General features: G+C 46.1%; 1 protein-coding gene across 2 annotated transcripts in view; it reads left to right on the top strand.

Moving 5' to 3' along the window:
* The first annotated feature begins 1,985 nt into the window (after positions 1–1,985).
* The window catches only part of Tbc1d10a (TBC1 domain family member 10A), a 32,225-nt gene continuing 11,151 nt past the window's right edge, over positions 1,986–23,059 (top strand). The window contains exons 1-2 of one of the 2 annotated variants that reach the window (XM_047561796.1): positions 1,986–2,267; positions 22,411–22,510. In XM_047561796.1, coding sequence (XP_047417752.1) covers positions 2,059–2,267; positions 22,411–22,510 — 309 coding nt within the window. In that variant the 5' untranslated portion in view covers positions 1,986–2,058. The remainder of the gene's footprint in view (positions 2,268–22,410; positions 22,511–23,059) is intronic. The other variant, XM_047561795.1, reaches the window with a different exon arrangement.

The raw sequence follows: 23,059 nt of genomic DNA, 5'->3' as shown, positions 1-23,059 counted from the left end.
TGAGGCAGAAGGATCACACATTCAAGGCCAGTCTCAACACCTTAGTGAGGCCCTAAGCAATTTAGCAAGACCCTGTCTCAAACTAAAATAATAAAAATAAAAGGGCTGGGAATGTAGCTCAGTGGTAAAGCACCCTTGGGTTCTATCCCCAATACCAAATAAATAAAATTAAAATAAATGAGGTACTGATAAGTGCTACATGTGAATAGACCTTGGAAACATTAAAAAGAGAAAGAATCTGAACACAAAATCCACATATGAGCTGGGCATGATAGCATAGTACATTTCTGTAATCCCAGCAGCTCTGGAGACTGAGACAGCAAGATTGCATGTTCAAAACCAGCCTCAGCAACTTTGTGAGGCTGTAAGCAACCTAGTGAAACCCTTGGGTTCAATCCCTTGTACAAAAATCTACATATGACTGTTTATATGAAATGTTCTAAGAAGGCAAATCTATAGACAGAAAGTACAATAATGGTTGCCAGGGACTGAGGAAGGAAACTAATGGGTACGAATTGTTTTGGGGGATTAAAAAAAGTTCTAAAATTAAACTGATGGTTGTACAACTCTGTAAATATGCTAAAATCATGGATTTGTATGATGTAAACATGTGAATTATGGTATATTAATTATATCTCAATAAAAGTTCTGAAAAATAGTTTTACAAGAGCTGGGCATGGAAGTGCATGTTTCTTATCTCAACCCCTAGGGAAGCTGAGGCAAGAGTATAGCAAGCTAGAGGCTAGCCTGAGTAACTTAGGCCCTGTCTCAAAAGTGAGAAGGTGGGGTAGGGGATGTAGCTCAGTGGTAAAGCACCTCTGGGTTCAAACACCAGTCCCATCCCCCACCCCGCAAAAAAAGTAGTGCGTGACTCAGTAAATGTAACCTCCCCACACTCTCCCCCAACCCCTTACTGGGGATTGACTACTACTGATCTAAATTCCCAGTCTTTTTTATTTTATTATTTTTTTAAATTTTGAGACAGAATTTAACTAAGTTGTTCAAGTTGGCTTCGCTCCTTCTACTTCCGCCTTCCAAGGTGTAAACCATCGCGCCTGGCCATTGGCCATTACTCTTTTTTTTTTTTTTTGTTAAAATATTTTTTATTTTTACAGACACATTTTGATTCATTGTATACAAATGGGGTAAAACTTTTCATTTCTATGGTTGTACACAATATATATTCACGCGATTCATGTAATCATACATATATATAGGGTAATACTGTTTCATTTTGTTTTTCCATCCCCACCCCCTCCCACACCTTTTTCCTCTACACCATCCAAAGTTCCTTCATTCTTCTCTTCCCCCCATCACTCCCCCGCCCCGTTATATATTGTCATGCACTTATCAGAGAAAACATTCGGCCTTTTGTTTTTTGGGCTTGGCCTATTTCACTTAGCATGATATTTTCCAACTTCATCAATTTACCAGCAAATGCCATAATTTTATTCTTCTTTAGGCCATTACTCTTAATAAATAGATTTCCTGCGAGCTAATTTGAAGTCCCAGAAGCAGTAAGTTGAACTCCTGGCTCAGATTATGCCTTTAAACTTCTCTGTGTTCCTGAACCCATTTGGGTCTTTTCAGAGTTCTTCATAAATGAATGTAAAACAATCCCCACCCATGCTCCTGAAGTCTCTAAAGGAGTAGGCCCCAGGATGCAGATGCGGAATCCCTGGGGGAAGACCTAGGCCTTCTCTGCCTGCAAGGTCTGGAGGTGACAGGCCCAACCCGCGCCAACCCGGAAAAGCCAGAGGAACTACTCCAGGTGAGTTCTCGTGATTGGCAGCCTGGCGGGGAGAAGTTGGGTTGACGGCTGCTCCGCCCCCTCACGTTGGGCCTGTTGGCGCCAGCCTGGGGGAGGTGGGCGGGGCTCGGGGTCCGCGGCGCCCATTGGGCCTGGGGGGAGCTCCCGGTGGGCTTGTAGCCCCGCCCCCGGCCTTGCGGTGGCCAATGGACGCGGAGCGTGGGCGGGGCGTCGGCGGCGTCGGCGAAGGCCAGGCGGCTGAGGTGGCTGAGGTGGCCGCTGTGGCTCAGGCGGCGGGCGCGGCCGGGATGGCGAAGAGCAGCGGAGAGAATGGGCCGCGCGCGCCCGCGGCCGGTGGGAGCTTGTCCGGGACCCGGGAGAGTCTGGCCCAGGGCCCCGACGCCGCAACCGCTGACGAGCTCAGCTCTCTCGGCTCGGACTCGGAGGCCAACGGCTTCGCAGAGCGCCGCATCGACAAGTTCGGCTTCATCGTGGGCTCACAGGGCGCCGAGGGCGCGTGAGTAGCTCCTGGGGTCTGGGCCAGGGCTTGGGACCAGGCGCGGGACTCACGCGGAGATGGGCCTGGACGTGGGCAGAGGTGCCCTCAGGACCCATCGACTTGTCCCTCCCGAGACACTGGACCCTTTTATTTCCCTGCCCCACCCCACTTCGTCCCTTTTCCCCAGACCCACCCCCCTCGGCAGTTCTACTTTCGACCTAGGAACCCACTTACCCTCTCCCCTACCCCTATTCATAGCCCCTAGACAGACTGACCCGCCCCCAGGAAGGACCCACAGTGCCTTCCCAACTGCGGAACAACGACCAACACCTGCCTCAGATCCACCTCCGCCTCTCTGTTCTTAAGGCGGATTGACTTTGCCAACCCTGGACAGGCTCACTGATCCGGGGCCCCCCAAAATAGACAGATGTTCTTCATTTCTCCCCTCCCCCACAGGCCCACAGATCCCCTGTCTCACCACTCGAAAGGACCCATTGCCTTGCCCCTGCCCCATTCCAGGACAGACTGATCCTTACTTCAAGACAGAGACTTCTGGTTGGACTGACACTGGTCAGCTCCTTCACAGACAATCCAGTCTTGAGACAAACTGTCCCTTCCCCTCATGGAAGAGTCAGAGAGTGTTCCCCTACTCCATCAAAGGTAGCTTTCTACATTGTTACTGCAACAGGTGGGCAGACACTCCTGTTTTCCAGTACCTACAGGGTAGCAGAACCTCACCTTATTAGGCGGATGCTCAACTCCAACAGCCACAGGAGCCAGGAGGCAGGCTCCATGGATGCTGTGGGAACATACATACCCACCGCGGGTTGACAGGGAGAAAACAAGATCCCTGCTCATGTAGTACTACATTAAGATGCCCTACCCTAGAACACTCAGGCATCCAGCTGGCAGGCAGAGAAAGGTGAAGCAGTGGAGCACCACCTTCCCTCCAACCTGGGCAGGCTGGCTATCCCCACAGAATCACCTTAACCCAGCCTTCCCAGAGATCATATGTATAGGCTGGTAGTGTCTAGGGAAGGTGGATTCCAGACCCCACTGTCATCCCACCTGTTGTGTAACACAAGACTAGTGCCATGTACAGAACTGACAAGCCTCCCTCCTAATGTGCCTCTCATTCAACAGAGAACCATTCAGTCACCTGTTGGAGGCCCTACTCCAGCAATGACTCTACTCCAGAAAGTCTCCTTTCTACCTTTCTCTGACCAGTTATGACTGCCCAAGGCTCCCTCCCTCTTACAACTTCTTTTAGTGCCTTGACTAAGAACCCCACACCACACAAGCAGCCCCCAAAAGTCACTTCCGGGATTTTCTCCAGCCCCAAACCTCTTATTCACCAGGCCTCCTCCTCTCTCGGAGAAATTTAGGCCCCTCCCATACGGGGAGTTTCCTCCTTTACCCACTGGATCTGTCTCCTCCAGCTTTTCCCCAGTTGTTCACAGCAACTGGTCTAGTTGCTGGTTCAGTTCAAGACTCAGAGTGCCCCTCATTTTCATACCTCACCCTGACTTGATGGCTTTGTCCCAGTTTCTCAGGGGTTTGCTGTGAGAACCCAAAGGGAACTTAGGGTGTGGCTTTAAATTGGGGTGCAGTCACCAGGGTTCAGGGAAGGGTGCGATCTTGAGAGCTGGGAAAGGAGTTTGCAGTTTCATTTGTGGGGACTTGAAAGGAAAAATTAATATTTGTTGGTGAATTATAGAACATGAGAATTCCTACTACATGCTTACTAGTCTGTTAATCAGATCTCAGGATGGAGAATAGTACCATATAGTGGGAAAAGGTCGGACTTAGAAATCATACTTATTGGCTGAGACCTCAGGCAAGATCTCTGAGCATGTTTACTCATTGTAAAGGGCAGTCATAACACCTACTTCCAACATTACTGAGGGAATTAAATGAGAATTGAATATACAAAGCTGCCTAGCACAGTGTCTGGCACAAGTGTTGGCACAGAAAATGTTAGTTTCCTTTCTTTTCCTTGTAAGCGTCTGAGAAATGAGAAAAATGAGGGTGTATGTCTGGTATTTGTGGGCAGAGAGAGGCCCCAGTGGGAGTACCTCCCTTTGGCTGTAGTCCCCAACCAGGCAGCCAGACATCTGTCTTCCCCACCCCCCTAACCACAAACCCGGGATGTGGCTCTGCAGACACCCTCTGCATCTCTGGTGTCTGTAGGGCTGAAGCTGATGTGGGATCCCAGGTCTACTCCTCTCTGCCTTGCTTGCTTGAGCTTTTGGGTCAATAAAATCTGTGTATCAGAAAGCTTGGGTGTTCCTTGTTTGGTTTGAATTGTGGTTCCAAAAAAGCCAAGAGTAAGTCCCCGCCCAGGGCCATAAGAGGGGAAGTTATGGGAAGTTTCAGGGTGACTGCCCTGAACCAAGTCTCGTGGTTGAGGGCTAGGAGTTCATGTGCTGTCCCAGAGAAGTGAAACATTAGCACTGATGACTATGGTGGAGATGGTGGGGACTCTGGCTTCAGATTAAGGTCCATTTCAGCCACCCTGGACCAAAGGTTGTCTCAAGAAAAGTCAAGTTTTGGTAATTGCCAGGGCCTAGGGGAATGGGGAAGAAAACAGATCAGAGGCTCCTTGTTCAGGTAGCTATTAGGTACCAGGTCTAAGTAGATCATAAAATCATACACTGGGCTGGAAAGAATCTTAAGAAATCAGTCAGCTTAACCTTTACTTATACAGAAGAGAAAATTGAGGCCCAGAGAGGAGAATAACTTGCTTATTAGCATATGCCAGACACAGTGGTGCACACCTGTAATCCCAGCAAATAGGAGACTGAGACAGGAGGATCACAAACTTGAATCCAACATCAGCAAGCTTTGAGGCTTGTCTCAAAATAAAAATAAAAAGGGCTGGGAATGTAGCTCAGTGATTGAGTACCCCTGAGTTCAATCTCTAGTACTGAAAAAGAATTAGAAAAATCACAAGTATATTAGTGGCAGAACCAGAACTTAAACTGAGGGTTTTAGACTCCCAGGACAGACTAGTTTCCACAACCTTCACCATTCATAAATGTGTCCTGTGACCCCAGAAGGAAATCAGGTATCAGATGAGTAGAACTGAAGATACCAACCTGCCCTCTCCTTCCCTGGCTTCGTTCAGCACTTTTTTACTACATCAGCAGTGTACAAGGCTAACAGGAAGGGTGAGAGTGTGTTATCATTACTAGTACTTTAGCTTGATCAGCTTTGGACTGGGATCAGGCTTATTCACCTTTTTCTCCTCAGGCCTGCTGTAGAGTAAATGCTCAATATTTATTTACTTATAGACATTCCAAGTCAGAAAGCTAAAGTGACCCTAGAGATGGCCACTATCATATGGATAGGTAAAATAAAGTCTAAGAGAAGTGATTAACCTCCAATTCTTTACCTTGTCTGTCATATGAGCCTATTGTAGAGGGGTGCTTTAGTGAGACAGAGAGGTTCCTGCCTGCTCTTGAGCAGTAGCTAGAGGCCAGAAAGCAGCCAGCTAGTGAATGACCCTGTGGGTGGCCTAGGCACAGACCGAGATGCTAGCAGCATTAGTTCTTGTGGTTTGACTAGAGACTGAATTGGGCATGGAAACCTGGGTTGGCCCAGGTAAGGAGAAAGAAGTGTTCTTAGCAGGGAAGGGTGGGGAGAGTGCTGTTATCCTTCCTGTCACTTGACTGGTAGGAAGAGCAAACCTGTTAAGTGTCCCTTCTGCATTCTAGAGGAGGTGACCAGGAAGGAAAAGAAGTATACAAGTTGAATGTCAGGTCTTGGCCAAAAGAGATGATGAAAGATGGATCCCTTACTTTTTCTCCTTTTCCAATGTGTTGTCAGGAATGGCCTCCTGAGGCTAGACCTCCCACCCAGACTGTGCTCAGTCTGCAGGCCAGATGAGGTGAGGAGCTATGCTCTCTGACATCCTGTGGGTGTTAGCTTCCTGTTAGGGGAGCGAGGGATCTAAACTAGGCTCAGGGAAAAACATCTGGAACAGCAATGTTGCCTTCTACAATTTCCCTGTCCCCTGGGCCCTTTATTTCTAGCCAACTGTGGCAGCTCTATGACTCTGGAAATCAGAATTGGCTTAATTGGCATCCCTTATAGGTTGTACTAGTTTTGGTTGAGGTGGGGTCAGGGCCCTCCTGGCAAGCCAGAACTTGCCTCCTTGCTCTCCCACCACCTTCTCTAGTTTTTAAGCTCAGAGAATCTGCTTTTCTTGAGCTATTACAAGTCCTGGGAGAGCATGGAGCTGGCAATAAGTGGTCCTTGGGTGGCCCATCTGGAAGGAGGCAGCTATACATGTGGGGCCCTGGTCTGTGACTCTAGACCACAGGCCCTCCCATTTTCCCTCCTCCTTCCTTTCTCTCAGCCTCAAAAGAAAATCTGGTTTGGTGGCCCTGTGGGTGTTCTAGGGCCTCAGACAAGACCTGACTTGGTAAAGAGGGAACTAGGCACCAACTGCTGCCCTGGGAAGGTGCCTGTGTGTCCACCTGCTAGGAAACCTTACACTGTGGGAAAAAGATAGGGGTGGGACCTGCTTGATGTTTTGTCCTCCCAGCATCTGGCTTGAAACAGGACCTCCAGGGGACACAGTGAGGTCTGGCTTGGGTCCAATCACCCAATCTATGTACATTGAGGAGGGAGAAAAGAGGTGTTCCCTCCTCACATGAGCTCTTGAGTCTGTCTGTCTGTGTGACCATGGATGTGTTGCTTCACTTCTAAGCCTCAGTTTCTCACCTGCAAAATAGTTACAATAATACTGGCTTTGAAGGATTGTTGTGAGGTTTAAATGCACTAATGTCAAATCCTGGCACAGAGTAGGTGGTCAGTGTATGTTTTCCCCCCTCTTAAAGACTGGAGTAACTAGTGGTCTGTCTTTCCATTTTCTACTTTCCATCTCTGGCCATGATGATGAATAAGGCCCAGCCCCTGTGGGCAGGGATAACTCTAACCCAGGTAACCCCTCACTTCCCCTGAGAAGGGGTGATTACCCATTCTATGGATGAGCACAATAAAGACCTGAGAACAAAGTGCCCAAAGTTTGCCAGCTGATAAATAGCAGAACTGGGACCAGAACCTGCTTCTTGACACTGAATCCAGTGACTAAATCTTGCTAACTTTGCAGTAGGCAGGGTGCCAGGTCCTCCTCATCCCTGAGGTCCCCACACCCAGGGCAGGAGTTAACAGAAACCTGGCTACCTCCCCATCCCAGTGTGGAGGGCAAGGCAGGTTTTAGTATGGAGAAAGTTCACGACTCTCCAAGCAGGAGAAAGGCCTGGAGAGAGGATCCATGGGGAGGCCCTGGAAGTGTGACTTAGCCCTCCCACAAACCAGAGTCTGCATGATTTTGGTCTTGATCCAAAGTGTTACAAAATGGCCATCTCATTTTGATATCCAATCTTGTACCTTTTGGAAGAGGTATTTGTAGTGTTTGTAGGCAAGGCAGGAATTGTGTTCTTGTATCTGTGAGGAATCTGAAACTGGGAGAACCCTTCCATTAGTTCACAGTGGAGACAGACCAGAGAGAGATCTCAGGTGTTTGACTCTCAGTCTGATACTTCTCCAGCTACATGGCACTGCCCCTCTTACTGGCCTATTGAACCTCCAGGCCCAGGATGCATTGCCCACCAGACCAGGACCCTCCACCATTCTTCTGCTGTCATGTCCTAGTTGATCACTTTCTTTATGCTCCTGGCAGCACACTGATGGAGAGGAGGTCACCTTTAGCCGACTAATCTGCCCATGGCAAATCAGCTACTATTCTGGGTCAAGGGACCTTCCTTGGCAGGGAGAAAACTGTCCTGGCTGTCCTACTGGCAAACCAACACTCCTGATACTTAAACCTGCTTTAGAAGTATCCTATCCAGGATTTGGGGGTAGCTGCCAACTTCAGCTTTCTGTCTTATCTTCCCCTTCCCCCTCTTTCTTACCCCCACTCCAACCCATTTCATTCTATGTCCTGTCGAGCTCCTCAGAGGCTGTCGCCACTTAGCTCTTTGCTTCTCTTCAGGTAGGGAAGTAGGCAATAGACACAACAGCCTGGGAAAGCAAGCCAAGGTTTACTTTTGCTGGCTTAGACATTTCAGCAGTAAGCTTACTTACCAAACATTTTTTGAGCACCTATTCTGCCAGACCCCGTGACTAGAACAGGGAATACAGAAGTGAACAAAATATCTGTCTTGTTGCCCTCAAGGAGTTCACAGATTGGTTAGAAAACAGAACCACAAACAAATCTTCACAATGTTGAGTGATAAAGACTGTAATTGAGGTATGCGGTTGCTCTGGGAGTATATAGGAGGAATCTGAAACTGGGAGAACCCTTCCATTAGTTCATAGTGGAGACAGACCAGAGAGAGATCTCAGGTGTTTGACTCTCAGTCTGATACTTCTCCAGCTACATGGCACTGCCCCTCTTACTGGCCTATTGTGTGTGTAAGCAGCCTGCTCCACACACAGAAGCCTAGAAAGAATTGGCATTTGATGTAGGACTCAGAAGGGACTAGCCAGGGCAGTCCATTTGGGTGGGAACGGACCCATGTGCAATGTTTCCCTTAAAAGTCAACAGTTTGGGAATTGTATATACACCAAGAACAGAGGTGCTGATAAGCAAGACAGGCAGGAGAATAGAAGTAAGGGTGGGCTAGGAAAGGAGATGAACTGACAAGGCTAGTCTTGAATGTCAGACTGAGGCCTCTTGTGTTTCAGAAAGGTTAGTCTAGATCTAGTGTGGAAGATGGCAAGTAGTAAGACCTGTTGAGAGAATCCACGATAGGCCAAGAGCTCCAGTGACACCTGGGAGATGTCTGGAGCCATGAGGAGACAGGGCTGACAAAACATTAGAACTTGGTCTAGAACTGGCTGCATCGACTGGGGAGGTGGGAAGTCCTTCCACATATCCCATCCTTCTGGCTACAGGGAGGCAAGACCAGCTGCACCTTCCTCTGCAGTGGGCAGTGGGCTACTGCTGACTTCGTCTTGCCATAACTCTGGGCTCCCCAAAGATACCTGACCTGGATGGCATGCCCAGGACACATTAAGGGACTCTGTCTCCCTTTAAGCAGGAGAGCAGGCTGGCAGACCTGGATGGGGAGGGAATGGGGTGAGTACTGAGCTCTGTGGTTTCTGCCTGGTAAGCATATGGGATGGCAAGGAAAACTGCAAGGAGTGCTAGGCTCCTTTCCTAGCACTTTCCTAGGAGAGAAGAATGAGGCCCAAGAACTGGGAAAACAACCTTAGAATGTTGTGACAGTTGGAAAGGGTAGGTTTGGGCCTTTGGACATAGCATAAACTGGTCAATGGGAGTCTGATAATAGCTGATGCTTGGCTTGACCTCACCTGGTATCTTTATTTGGTTCTTGGAGCTGGTGCTTTCACTGAGACAAATGGAAACAAGTCCCACACCTTTGAGAAGGCAAACTCTTCAACACTTAGGGGTACCACAAGTGACTCTTAGAGATGAGAGATTCTATCTAAAAATGTGGATTCAGGTTGATGTGTGGGGAAACTCTCTGAACCAGGCACAGGCTTCCAGTACCAGCTTCCCCACTGACCTTTGTGGTTTGTGACTTATGCTCATCCTCTCATCCAACCACTAGCCCTCACTTTGTGTGCAGTCCTGTGCCAGGCTCAGGGTAGACACTTGTCCTGCCCTCACAGGAGTTACAGCCTAACAGGGAATTCAGACATGAAACCAGTAATTACAGGTGTGGTTGTGTACAGAGGACTGTGAGGATCAGATACATTAACTGGGTTAGGAACATAGTGTAAACAAAGACTGCTGTGCAGGGATCCGAAGATCTAAGTCTTGGGCCTTGCTGGCCTCCTAACTAGCTGTGACATTGAGAAGTTTGTTCAGTCTTTTTAAACTTCAGTTTCCCCCTCATATAAAATAAGACTCTTCAATGGAGGAAGGATGGATTGTATAGAGGAAAAAGAGGAATGGGGAGAGGGTGGGGGGAAGAAAAAATAACAGAATGAGACAAACATCATTACCCTATGTACATGTACAAAAATGGTGCGACTCTACTTTGTGTAGTACCAGAGAAACAACAGTGGTACCCCATTTGTGTGCAGTAAATCAAAATAAATAAATAAAAAAGATGAAAAAAACAAAACAAAACAAAAGAATCAGATAGCAAGTATTCTAAGTTTTATGAATCATAGGTTCTCTAATGCATCTATCAATTTTTTTCCCTCTAGGAAAAGCAGACATGGATATTATTATTATTATTATTATTATTATTATTATCATTATTATAATACTGGGGGGTTAAACCCAGATCCACCTCTGATCTGCAACCCCAGTCCTTTTTCTTTTACCTTAACTCTTACTGAGTTGCTGAGTCTGACCTTGAACTTAATGATCTTCCTGTCTCAGCCTCCTAAGTTGCTGAGATTACAGGTGTGTGACACTTTTCATAGCTTGAGATTTGAATTTTTAAAAAAAAATTTTTGTAAGCCAGCTCATGAACAATACTAGAATTAGCTGTGGGCTGGATTTGCTCCATGGGACAAGCTTGTACCTTCATTTTGTATCTGATGGGTGTACTAGTAACGTGGGTGAATTTATTCATCAAAATTCATCAAATTGTGTTCCTTCATAAAATAAAATAAGACTATTCTAGTGGAATGATGTTGAACATTCTGAGACTGACCTTGGAGTATATGAAAAGTGCTTTGAGAGGTTGTTTATGTGGTAGTTTCTCTACTGCAAGGGGTCAACATGGCTCATCCTATAGAAGCCAGTGCTTCCAGCACACTGTGTTCCCCTGTGAGTGGACCCCTCTTTTCTGTACCTGATCAGTGGCCCTCACATCTTTGGGGGTGAAATCAGATTGAAGGATGCTTTGATTTGCCTGGCTCTTTAGTCCACAATGTACTTTCATTCCCATTACCTTGTAATAACCCTTATAGGAGCAATCGGGAATTGGTAGACTAAGGTGTTTTTTTGGTTTTATTTTGTTTTGCCTTGTTTACAGACAAGGAAACCAAGGCAGAACAAGTAATGAAATGGACCTGGAATCTTGGACTCTTTCTTTCCAATTTCCTTTCTCACCAAGCTGAAGGCCCTTCCTCCCCTTCCCTGAGCCTTGAGACCTCAGACCAGCCCCAAGCTTATATACTTCTCTTAACAGTCTTCTTAGGTTGTTTCTGTGGCTGAGTTGTTATGAGAGATGGCACAACTCCTGGCCCAGGTCTGTTCATACAGCCCCTCACATATATACCAAGATGAGGCAAGGACAACTGGGTTATGGGCACCTGGTGTGGGAGTAGAAGTGTGGGGAACTCTTGTTCTTCCTTGGTGCACTCTGGTCCAAAGTGATCCTTCCTGGCCGGCTACTTTCGAGGGATGCTACTTCTTTCACTACCCTCTCTGTCTTCACTTCATAAGAAAGGACAACCTAAATTGGCCTGAGAGAGCCCAGGTTCAAGACACCAGCAGATTCAGCTGCTCTTCCTAGTTCTGGCTCTTCTTAGGCATGTGACTGTTCTGAGTAGGTAAATGGACCACTGGTGGCATTGGCAGAGGATGGGGGGGCATTATGAGGATTAAGGGACATGGTGTTGAAAAAGCACCCACCACATAGTCTGCCATAGTGTAAGGACTCTGTGTCTGTGGTACATGGTGGCTTTCACACTTGTATTACCCCATACACTTCAGGCCTTTAGTATATTTGTGAGGAAGCAAGGTAGCATGGGAGTGAAGATTTGGCTTCCCTCACGTGCTCTGCCCACCCATTCTTGGGGTTGAGACTCAGCTTGTAGTCAGGAGCTTTCTGGCTTGCCAGGGCAGGTTGGGAATCCCCCTAGCAGTTCCTCATTGAGACATTTAGAGCAGGGCAACCCTGACTCTGAGGGCCTGTTCTTCCTTCTCCTTGACCTGTGAAGAGAAAGCAGAAGTGAGATAGAGGTGGGCCTCCTAAAAGCTTCAACCCCAGCATATAACCAAAGGACTACCTGGAACCTGCCCTCCTGGGTTGTGGTAGTCACCTGGGAAAGAGTCCAAGTTTGCTTCATAATTACCACCACCCTCTTTCTGCATGCCTTGTAGACCTTCATGCTGGGCTTCTTTCCTGCCTCTGAGTAGCTCCCTCTGACTTTTAGCATTGTCCTGGTAATGCCATTTCACAGAGGAACCCTGTATGGTAGATCAGGCTTTCAACTACCTCACCTCATTTAATTCTCTCCTATGTAGTTGTAAGCCTGAGTTTTCCCATCTGTGAAAGGGGGTTTGATAATTAGAGAACCTATCCCATGGACCTGTTGCCAGGATTAAATGAAATAATGTAAATTAAGTGCTGAGCAGTGTCTGGTGCATAGCAAGTGCCTGGTAAGTGTTATAACAGACCTTCAGTTAAGTTAATTGACTATTAGATTTGTAATGTTGTAAAAGGCCATCATCAAGCAGATGTGTGCTCAGCTCTGTGCTGACCTTTAAGGAAGATCCAGACTTGGCATCATGCCAGAGGGGAGTGCTGTGCATCAGGCTCTTGCTGTGCTTGACACAACTGGTCTTCAGGTTGAGTTCACTGCTTAGAATCCTGAAATGAGTAGGGCCTGAACTCACAGAGCTGACAAATTGGTCAACACACATTTATTGAGCACCAGCTAGTTATCAGACACTGTTCTTGACCTGAGACACACTGCAAAAAATGAGACTGACATAGCCGCTGCCCTCCAGGATTCCTGCCTTCCAGGAAGGCACCTCCTCACAGAATGCTGCCTCAGCAGAGCAGACAGTTGGGTAGGGAAGCTGTGCTTGCTTCACTGGACTGTCCACATTCCCCAAACAGGCCATGCCCTTTTCTATTAACTTGTACTTGCGTGTACTGGGCTATTGCCTGGTGTGTCCTTTTCCCTTTCTTGGCCTGGTCACTTCCTGTCACCCTTTAAATCCCAATTAAAAGCCGATTCCCCATTAAAGCGTTGCCTAAACACTCCTACCCTCATCTTGGGGACTTCTTTTCTTTTTTTAAAAATTTTTTAGTTGTAGATGGACACAAGACCTTATTTTATTTATTCATTTTTGTGTGGTACTAGGAATTGAACACCAGTGCCTCATACATGCTAGATAAGTGCTCTACCTCTGAGCTACAACCCCAGCCTGGGACTTCCTTTCTTGCAGGCTTTTAGCACCTTTTACCTGCTTTTTCTTTTTCTTTTTTTTTTTTTTTTTTTTTTTTTTTGTTTTTTATTTTTGGTACCAAGGATTGAACCCAGGGGTACTTAACCACTGAGCCACATCCTCAGCCATTTTAAAAATTTTGAGACAAGGTCTCACTAAGTCCTTAGGACCCCTCTAAGTTGCTGAGGTTGGCTTTGAACTTATGATCTTCCTGCCTTAGCTCCTGAACCACTGGGATTATAGGTGTGTGCAACTATGCCTGGCCTTTCACTAACTTCTGTGCTAGCACTTCTGTGCAGGCTAGTTATTTACCATCTATCTCCTTTGCCAGATTGACCTCCTCAAGGGCAGGGACTGCATTTTATTCATCTTTTATAGATTTAAGGCCTAGAAGCAAAGCTCTAAAGAGATGTGTATGGAATGCAAGGTTAGGAGAGGCATGATAGAGATGAGAGGCAGGTCTGAATGAGGTCTACTAGGATGAGAGGAACCAAACCAAATTAAGAAGCTGGGGGCAGGGCCGCTTAGAGCTACAGCTAGAGGTGAAAGAAGTGATGTGCAGGTGAAGCAGGAAGGTCAGAGAGCATGAGCCTGAGGCTTTTCTTGGTGAAGGAGGACGGTAGGCAGCCTTGAAGGGGTTTAGGCAGAGGATGGGCTTAATGCAGTGAGTCAAGACTAATTTGATAAGATCTGTCAATAAGATCTAGCAATTTGGTAAGGGTGGGTGAAGGGTTCATATGTGAGTCAGGATGACCCCTGGGTGCCTGCAATGAAATTGTGATCCAAGGACCCAGTCACTGGCAAGGAATTTTATTTATTTATATATTTATGTATTCATTTATTACTGGTGATTGAATTCAGGGGTACTTTATCACTGAGCTATAACCCTAGCTCTTTTAATTTTATTTTTGAGACAGGGTCTTGCTAAATTGTCCAGATTGACCTCAAATTTGTGGTCCTCCTGCCTTAGCCTCTTTAGTCACTGGGATTACAGGCACACACGCAGTACCAGCAGGGAATTTTAAGCACCACTCTGCCGGCAGAGGTTGGGGTTTGGGGAAGGGATGTTTTCTGTTGAACTGTCTCCAAAGCTCTCTGCAGTTGTCAATGAAGGCTGCTCTGGGGTTTCTGTGGTGGTCTGTGCCCTTCCCTATCTGAGCAAGGCAGAGGAGGAGGGATTCCTGGCTTTTTGGGGCCAGCAAAGCTGATGACTAAAGGAACCATTTCTTTCTTTCTTTTTTTTTTTTTTCATCTCACATGGAGTAGGGTGGAGCTGAGCAGAGTGGAGAGCTGGGCAGAGGCCCAGGGCACCAAGGCCAGTGAAGGGTGGAGAAAAACCTGTTTACCATTGTGCACTGACCCAGGACCGGAAGGAGCAGAGCCAGGGAATGCCTCATGGGAAAGAGAGGCAGGCCTAGCCTCCTCTGCACTAGAGGCAAGGAAAGCAAAGCAGGTCAGACTCTTACCCAGACAAGAGCCTGGCCATGACCAGCCAGATCCAAGGCAGGTGACCAGGCAGCTACAGATCATTATCCTTTCTACACTACTCACAGTGTGGTCTTGAGCAAGTCACTTACCCTCTGGGCCCTAGTCCCTGCCCCCCGACCCAACTTTCTGGGGAAGGAATAGACTTACTGGGTGATCTCACAGGCCTGACTGTCAACAATTCACACACCACCAGCCTACCCTCTCCTGCAATCAAGTTTTCCATCATCACATCTTTTGGAACTGGGGTAAAAGCTATTTATACTTTCAGTTGTTACCACCCACCTCTTGGGGTAATGAACTCTGGAGGCTGTTGTCCAGTGTGCAAAGTATATCAGCCTTTTTGTTTATCCTTGCTTCTCTTTCCAGTTCTGGGTGTGGAAGAGAATATTCCTTTACCTTCATTGCTTCTGGATCTGTGATTGGTTGTCTCTGCACATCCATTTCTCATACTTTGGTGGGACTTCCTTTGGTGGTCTCTTCCTCGTCCTGGAAACCCAAATGTGAAAGTTTTCTCTGCCCTTCTTAGTTCAGAGGGTGGAGAAGAAAAGGGAAGCTCTGTTATGTGCGGGAAACTTTGTGTCTATTGGATAGGTTAATGCTCAGGTGGCAGCCTCCACTTCCAGACTGTGTAACCATGAGAGATTACTCAGCCATGCTGCATGTTAGTGTTCTTGTCTATTGACTGGAGATAACAAAAGATACTTCCTTGGCAAATTGTATACCCATGTGGTGCTTGGCAGAGTTAGTACATGGCCAGTGCTCAAATTTGTCAGCTCTTATTGCCTCATGTCATCTTTACCACTGCTCTCTGAGGAGATGGCATGGCCCATGTGTTACAGATGAGGAACTGAAAGCCCAAATATGGAGAAACCCTTCCCCATTTCTCACAGCTATAAAGTGGCAGAGCTGAGATGAGAAGCCAGGAATTACAGTTTGTGTGTCATTGAGTAAATTACACAATCTCTTGGAGCCTCAATTGCTTCCTAGGTAAAATGGGGATAACCCTGCCCTGCCTACCTCCAAGAGCTGTGTCTGGGAACCAATTAGATTAGAAAAGGGATGTGAAAGTTCTAACTAAACTGCATCAGTTGCCTAATAGCTACCACTTACTGTCCGCCCAGCAGACTAGACCATTGATACATTTATTTCTCACTGAAGTTTTTGAATATGTGGTGTGCATTATGGTCTCATTAAAGATGAAGAAGTTGAGGCTTAGGAGATCAAGTGTTTGTGGTCTCGCAGTTAGTAGATGAAGGAACTGGAATAGGTACCTCTGTCAATTGACTTCAAGGTCCCTACTCTGTTTACTCTCTCTCATGTCCCACTTTGTCTTCTTGATGAGTGAGATGAGAAGATCAACTGTGGTCTGTGACCCCGGGGTTTCTGCTTGGACTGTGCTTCTCTTCATAGGAGCAGGCTCAGGGAGTGAGGTTTTCGTTTTGTTTTTTTTTTTTTTTTTTTTAAGTACTGAGGATTGTACCCAGGGATGTTTTACCACAGAGTCACATCCCCAGCTCTTTTTTATTTTTTTTATTTTGAGACAGGGTCTAACTAAGTTGTTAGGGCCTCACTAAGATGCTGAGGCTGACCTCAAACTTTCGATCCTCCCATCCTCCTGCCTCAGCCTCCTGAGTTGCTGGAATTATAGTTGTATGCTACCATGCCCAGCTGGGAGTGAGGTTTGGAGAAGGGGTTTAGACTGTTTTCTTGGGTTTACCTTCCATCCTAGGATACAGAGGTCCTAGGCATAGGTATCACCTCTACTGAGTCTGCTGAGCCAAGAGGGTTGAGAAAAAATATACAAAGGAAGAGAAAGCCCCAGTCTTGGGAATGCGTTTTGTTCCTCTGGGCTTTTGGGAGCCTCCAGCCTCTGGGTTTGGGAAGAAGGCTAGGGACTTGGAAGCCTGCGGAGAATAAGGTCTGTGAAGTGTTACTGCCACCTTGGGCCACTGTATGGCACAGCATGGCTAAGACTGGCTCAGTCGGGGAGCCTGATGGGATCTGTGATCGGATGCCACCTTTGTCTTCTCTGAGCCTTTTCTCCTCAGAAGATGGGACTACTGACAAATGGCAGATGCCCAGGCTTACCATCTCTAACTGAGGTTGGGCTTGCATATTGGCCTCACTGAGCATTTCTAGACATGGACAAGCCACTCACTGGGGCAGTCAGAACCGAAGGAAGGGGTTAGACGGTCTCAAGGATCAGGACTGTCTCCAGATCCAGTCACACAGCAGCATCTGGAGAAGGGCCTAATTTCCACACAGCCTTCCCAGGGAGTCAGAGGCAGCACACAAGTCACTGTGGCAGAGGAGAAGATGTTGTTCGTAAAAGAACAACTACTAGCTTTGTGACTTTGCCCAAGTCATACAACCTCACTGATTGGGTGAAGTCTCTCATTGGCCATATGGAAATGATCTGTGAGGATTCCTCTTCACTTGGCATTAAAAGGATAAATAAAATTGTTATACGCTCAAATGATTTGTAGTCCTGAATGCAGTGCAGGTGGAAGTAATGATCGCATGGAGAAAAACCAGGCAGGCACCTGTTGAACACCTGTGAGGTGTATTGTGGGAGTTATTGAAAAAGTTCAACACCCAGTTGGGGAGAGGCAATGCTGAGGAATGAGCAAGTTATAATGAAGTGTTCATTTCAGACTTCATGTTTTAATTCATTCATGAACTGGAGCTGAAGTTAATTTTATGGAATCATGATTAGCATTTTAAAAAAAGAAGAAAAAAAGAGGTAAAAGTAGAATAGAATAATATAAATTTTTAAAATTTTAATTATTTTATTAAAAATTTTTTTCATACATGTATATAGGGTAATAATGTCCATCTCAATCCACTATCCTTCCCATCCCCACCCCCTCCACCCCTCCCCTCACTCCCCTCTGTATAATCCAAAGTTTCTTCATTCTTCCCTAACCACCCCCAACTATGGATCAGCATTTGCTTATCAGAGAAACATTCAGCCTTTGGCTTTTTGGGATTGGCTTATTTCACTTAGCATGATACAATAATATAAAATTGAACTGAAAATATCAGTGTGCATTGGTACATGTAAGGGCAACTTGTTTCATGAAATATATATGTGTGTATACATTCAGAATGGAATGTATTTCAATTTAAAAAGTGTGAGAGATGGTGATCTAAGCCAGGATAAAGGTCTCCAGATTGGAGGGCGGTTAATGACATCTGGACTGGCAGGCATGCCGACTGTGTGGGGGCTGAGGGTTTGGCTTGTGTGGGTGGAAAAGCATAACAAGGGTCAAAAACAGGCTGTGGAGTCAGAGAGGTCTGGGTTTGGTCCCAGATCTGCCCTTTATAGCTACATGGTCTTTAGCAAGGCACTTTGACCTTACTAAGTCTTGGATTCTACTGTGAAATGGGGAAAATGATATCATGCCTTAAGGGTTAATATGAAATGTGCATGTGATAAATGTATATAAAGCATTGAGAAAGAAATTAGTAAGTAGTAAATGGTATACAAATGGTAACTACTATTGCTGATGTTATAATGTTGTAGTTGGAGTTTTTAATGGTAGATTGGGCCCTGAAGAGGTACTATGACTTGGAGGAGAGAAGAAAACTTGGAGAGGCGAGAAGAAAGGAATGGGCAGATGACAAGGGATAAGCATACGTACAGTGTTTGGTATGTGAGGAGTCTAAGAATTGTGTGCCCTCAGGAGGAAATGTTGAGATTGTAGGTAGAAAATACCAGGAAGATTTTGCCATAACATGGGGGAGAAAGTTTTAGTGAAGAAACTGTTCCACAATTGGGTGACTTCTTCAGGAGATAGTAAGGCCCCATCCCTGCCAGAATTCTAGTACAGGCTTGGCCCTAGAGGTTGTTATCAGTAAGCTCTTTGGTTGCAGAAACTTCCTCAGGACACCTTCAGGAAAGGGGTTTGCTGAAGGGTGAGTGGGCTCCTGACCTGAAGCATCTCCATGGACCTCTTGGTTTCTTTCTTTCTTTCTTGCCATTTTTTGTTTTATTGTTATACACATCTTAACCACTTGGTTTCTTAATATGAAGTCAGCTTCTCTCTCAATAGCAACCGGCTCATGCCCTCTCTCTGCTGTCAGGAGGAAACCCCCTCAGGGCCTTTACACCATCAAGCTTTTTGCAGCCCCCCCCCCCCCCCCCCCCCCCGCAACTGACTCTAGGTTGGTCTCACAGCCTTGCTCTTGGCATTCTTTGAGAGTCAATTCATAATGCAGCTTGTCTAAGCATTAGGGAAGATGAGGCTCAGAGAAGGAAGGAAACTTGCTTGTGTAGAAGGTCTTTCTGTATCAGACAGCAGTTGTATCAGATGCTTTCTAGAATCTTTACTTATTTGATTAAAGGATATGTGAACCTCCAGTTTTTAAAAAAATGGATAGTCTACAACTCTTCAGGAGCATATCTTGTGCAGAAAGAGACATCGCTTGCAATTAGAGGGTATTCTAAGTGGCTGGGTGTGGTGGCACATGCCATAATCCCAGCAACTAGAAAGGCTGAAGCAGGAGGATCACAAGTTTGAGGCCAGTCTGGCAACTTTTAAACTCTGTCTCAAAAACAAAATAAAAAGGGCTAGGCATGTAGCCAATGGTAAAGTGCCCCTGGACTCAATTCTTAGTATCACACACGTACACAAAAAGAGAGTGTACCAGGTGCTGGATACAGCCAGACCTCAAGTGCCTTCCTTTTCACCATTCCCAGGTAGATTAAACTCCTCTGTCATTGTAGAAGAAGCCATTTAAATGACCATATATCCTCAAATTTTTAAGGTTTTAAAAATTAAAATATTGCCAGGCATGGTGGCACATGCCTGTAATCCCAGCGACTAGGAGACTGAGACAGAAGGATCCCAAGCTCAAAGCCAGCCTTAGCAACTTAGTGAGGCCCTAAACAACTTAGGGAGACCTTGTCTCAAAATTTAAAAAACATAATAAAAAGGGCTGGAGATGTGGTTCAGTAGTTAAGTGCCACTGGGTTCAGTCCGTAGTAGGGGGCTCCAAAAAAAGAAAGAAAAAATTAAAAACCTTTTGATATTTTATTTAACATGTTTGTTTTGGTACTGGGGATTGAACTCAGGGCATTTTACCACTAAGCTATATCACCAGTCCATTTTTAAAAAATTTTTCATTTTGAGACAGCGTATTGCTAAGCTGCTGAGACTGGTCTCAAACTTACGATTCTCTGCCTTAGCCTCTCAAGTCTCTGGAATTACAGGTGCCCAGCTCACATGTATATCTAAATCAGTGGTAGTTTTTATTGTTTGTCCCTGAGAAGGTCTTACCGAATGATCAGTTAAATCATATAGCTTAAAATCAGAGGTATCTTAGAATCCAGGAAATATGGTCATTTGTTTTGTACCCTTTTGAAATTCCGGTTTGAGGTTTGAAATTTGAAATTGAGGCTTTGAAACTGTCAGAGCTGTTATCTGACATCAGTTAAAAGAACTCTCAATATGTTCCTTTGTGTATCTATAGTTGAGAGAATGGGTATCTTGGAGACCTTGCAATCAGATTTTTATCAACAAAGGACTAAGGTATCAAATGGGCATGCATTTAATCATGTGGCAATTCTTTGAAACTGACAATCTCAGATGAAAGTCTTGCCCTCTCTGAGCCTCAGTTTCCTCATCTGCACAACAAGGAGACTAGATCTGATGTTATCTAGATCCTTAACGGCCAGAACTTCCTGTTGACTCTGTGAGTGCCCCTTCCTTCAGTTAACTTGCAGGCTTATCTCCTGACTTATTGCATAAGCAAGTGCATCATGGGTGGTGGAAGTCACCATGGCCTACCGTGTGTGGGCCTTTGGTTTCTGCCCTCCAGGGACATGGGGGTTGCTGAAGATGCATAGCCCTTAGTAAAGTACCTGACCAAAAGATTTGAGCCCTGCTTTACTCTTATCAAGAAGGGAAAGGAAAGGAAGAATGTCCTTGTGATCTAGTTCTATCTCTAGGTGGCGAGCAGGTCAGCAGTTGGAGCTTGTGTCACTGTATCCAGGGTTCTGGTTTGCCCTAGGCTGTAGTCCCTCCTCAGTTGTTCAGCTCCAAGGCTGCTCTCAGGCTCCAGCAGTTCCCCAGATGAAATGCACTAAAGAAGAGGGCTTGCCCTTTTGTGTCCCAGAGGCCTCGGCTCTGCCAGGGCCCCTCCCTCTGCTCTTCCAACCAGTAAAAGTCACAGCAGCACATTTCCTTCCGGTAGAGAGAGAAGCAGAGACTCCAAGCCTGGGCCAGGCCCCAACCCCACCACGTCCTGTTCCTGAGATCTCAGCTCCCTTGAGTGCCTCCTATCCTGTGCCCCTTTCTGGAGAGTCAGGCAGAACTGAGTGCTAGTCAGCTCTGGGCTAGGATCTGGCTTGGAAATGACTCCCACTTTTCCCACTGGTTTGCTGTTTGACTCTGAGCAAGTTACCTTCCTGGGTATCTTACATCTTTGAACCTCTATTTCTTATCTCTCATTAGTATTTCAGTCAAGTACTTTCTTATTTGAAAATTTTTAAAAAGTACAACAAAGAAATGGAAAATATATGTAATCTACTACTTAAAAAATAACAGTGTATATGCGTGGGTAAGAGATGCATACATACATTTTGTGTGCTTGTTTTTTTGCTTTACAAATATTAGTCTCAAGGCTAGATAGGAAATATATGTAGAATGCCTAGACTACAGATATTAGTTTCATTCTTTTCTTTGCCCCTCAGAGTTCTGTGAACTCTCAAGTCCCAGAACTCACTCCTTGGAGGAAGCCCACTTAGTTGATGCAATTCTGGCTAAGCCAGGGATTTCTACCCAGCTCACCTTCACCTGCTTTGGTGCTGATCTCCTGGCCTGGGTGGATCTCAGTGCTCACTAGAGTGTCTCCATTAAGGTCAAGAGTTTGTTCTAGTCTTGAGCACACATCCCCTCAGTCTACCCAGAGGCCCTAGCCTCAGGTCAGTGCTGACACAATTGTGATAGCTGTTCACTTAGTAGGTGTTGCACAGATATAAATGGTGGTGTTTGAAGGGACTTTGAAGTATATGAAGATTTTAATAGGAGAAACCATTGGGGAGCATTCCTGCCAAGGAATTAGTATGAGTAAAGGATAAGATGTGGGAAAAGACCAGGGCGTAATTGGGGAAACTCTGAGTAACTAGTTTGTCTCAGGCAAAGAGGTAAGCATATTTCTGTACTTGTTTGACTAGTTTTTGTCCAACTCTGTTTCTAGCACACAGGGCCTCTGAAGAGCCTTATTTACTGAGGCAGGCCCAAGACAGGAATGCTTGGCTTGGTGTACAGATGTGTATACTTAGCCTCTGCCTCAGAGAGGCATGGTGACCCCTGGCATTCTGACACATTTAGGGAGCAGGTATTTAAACCTGGTTTCTCTCTGACCTCTGCCTTTCGCAGAGGGGAGCACTATTCCTTCTCCTGTGCAATATAGCATTCATGAGTTCACGGTCCTGAAGGGAAGTTCAGGGATGAAGGGCAGGGAGGATTCAGATCCAGTCAAGCTGGTGTCTGGAGCTGAAGCCAGGGCCTCTCTTGGCACATCTGATGAGCGCTGCCTTCTGCTCTACAGGCTGGAGGAAGTCCCCCTGGAGGTGCTGAGGCAGAGGGAGTCCAAGTGGCTGGATATGCTCAACAACTGGGACAAATGGATGGCCAAGAAACACAAAAAGGTGAGGAGCCTGACCTTGGGCCTTGGGCTGGAAGTTGGTAGTCTGAGGAGGAAAAGGAGGAATAGCTCCTCTTCATTAGCTTAGGAGAGCAGGGGCTCTCCAACTGCCAGGCTGCCTTTGGTGTCTTCCATCAGCCAGACAGGTGGCTGGTGAGCAGAGGGAAGGTTGGGCCCTGGTAGATGATTTCAGAATCACAGAACTTTGTCCTGGAGTTAAACTCCAAAGTTTCTTGTAACCAATAGCACTATGGGTAACTTTGCTCTAATTGCAGGGAAAAGGCCTAACATGCTTAGCAAATTCAGAGAGGAATTTATAATACTATAATAACAGCTAACTTGTGGGGATCATTGGCAGAGTGCTGAGCACTTGACCCTGAAAATCCTTATACTACCCCATCAAGTTGGTAGTAGTGGCAGTATCTGCATGGATGTGTGACCTGCAGAATCAAGATTTGAACCTAGGAAGTATAACTTTAGCACCTGCCATCTTAACCACCACAGTAAAGGCCTTCTTTATTCTCTACGTCAACTTGCTAATTTCCCTCTTGTC

This window comes from Sciurus carolinensis, chromosome 8 (genome assembly GCF_902686445.1).
Source record: "Sciurus carolinensis chromosome 8, mSciCar1.2, whole genome shotgun sequence".
Taxonomy (NCBI): domain Eukaryota; kingdom Metazoa; phylum Chordata; class Mammalia; order Rodentia; family Sciuridae; genus Sciurus; species Sciurus carolinensis.
Note: the sequence above shows the minus strand (reverse complement) of the source record. Positions and strands in the feature narration are given on the sequence as shown.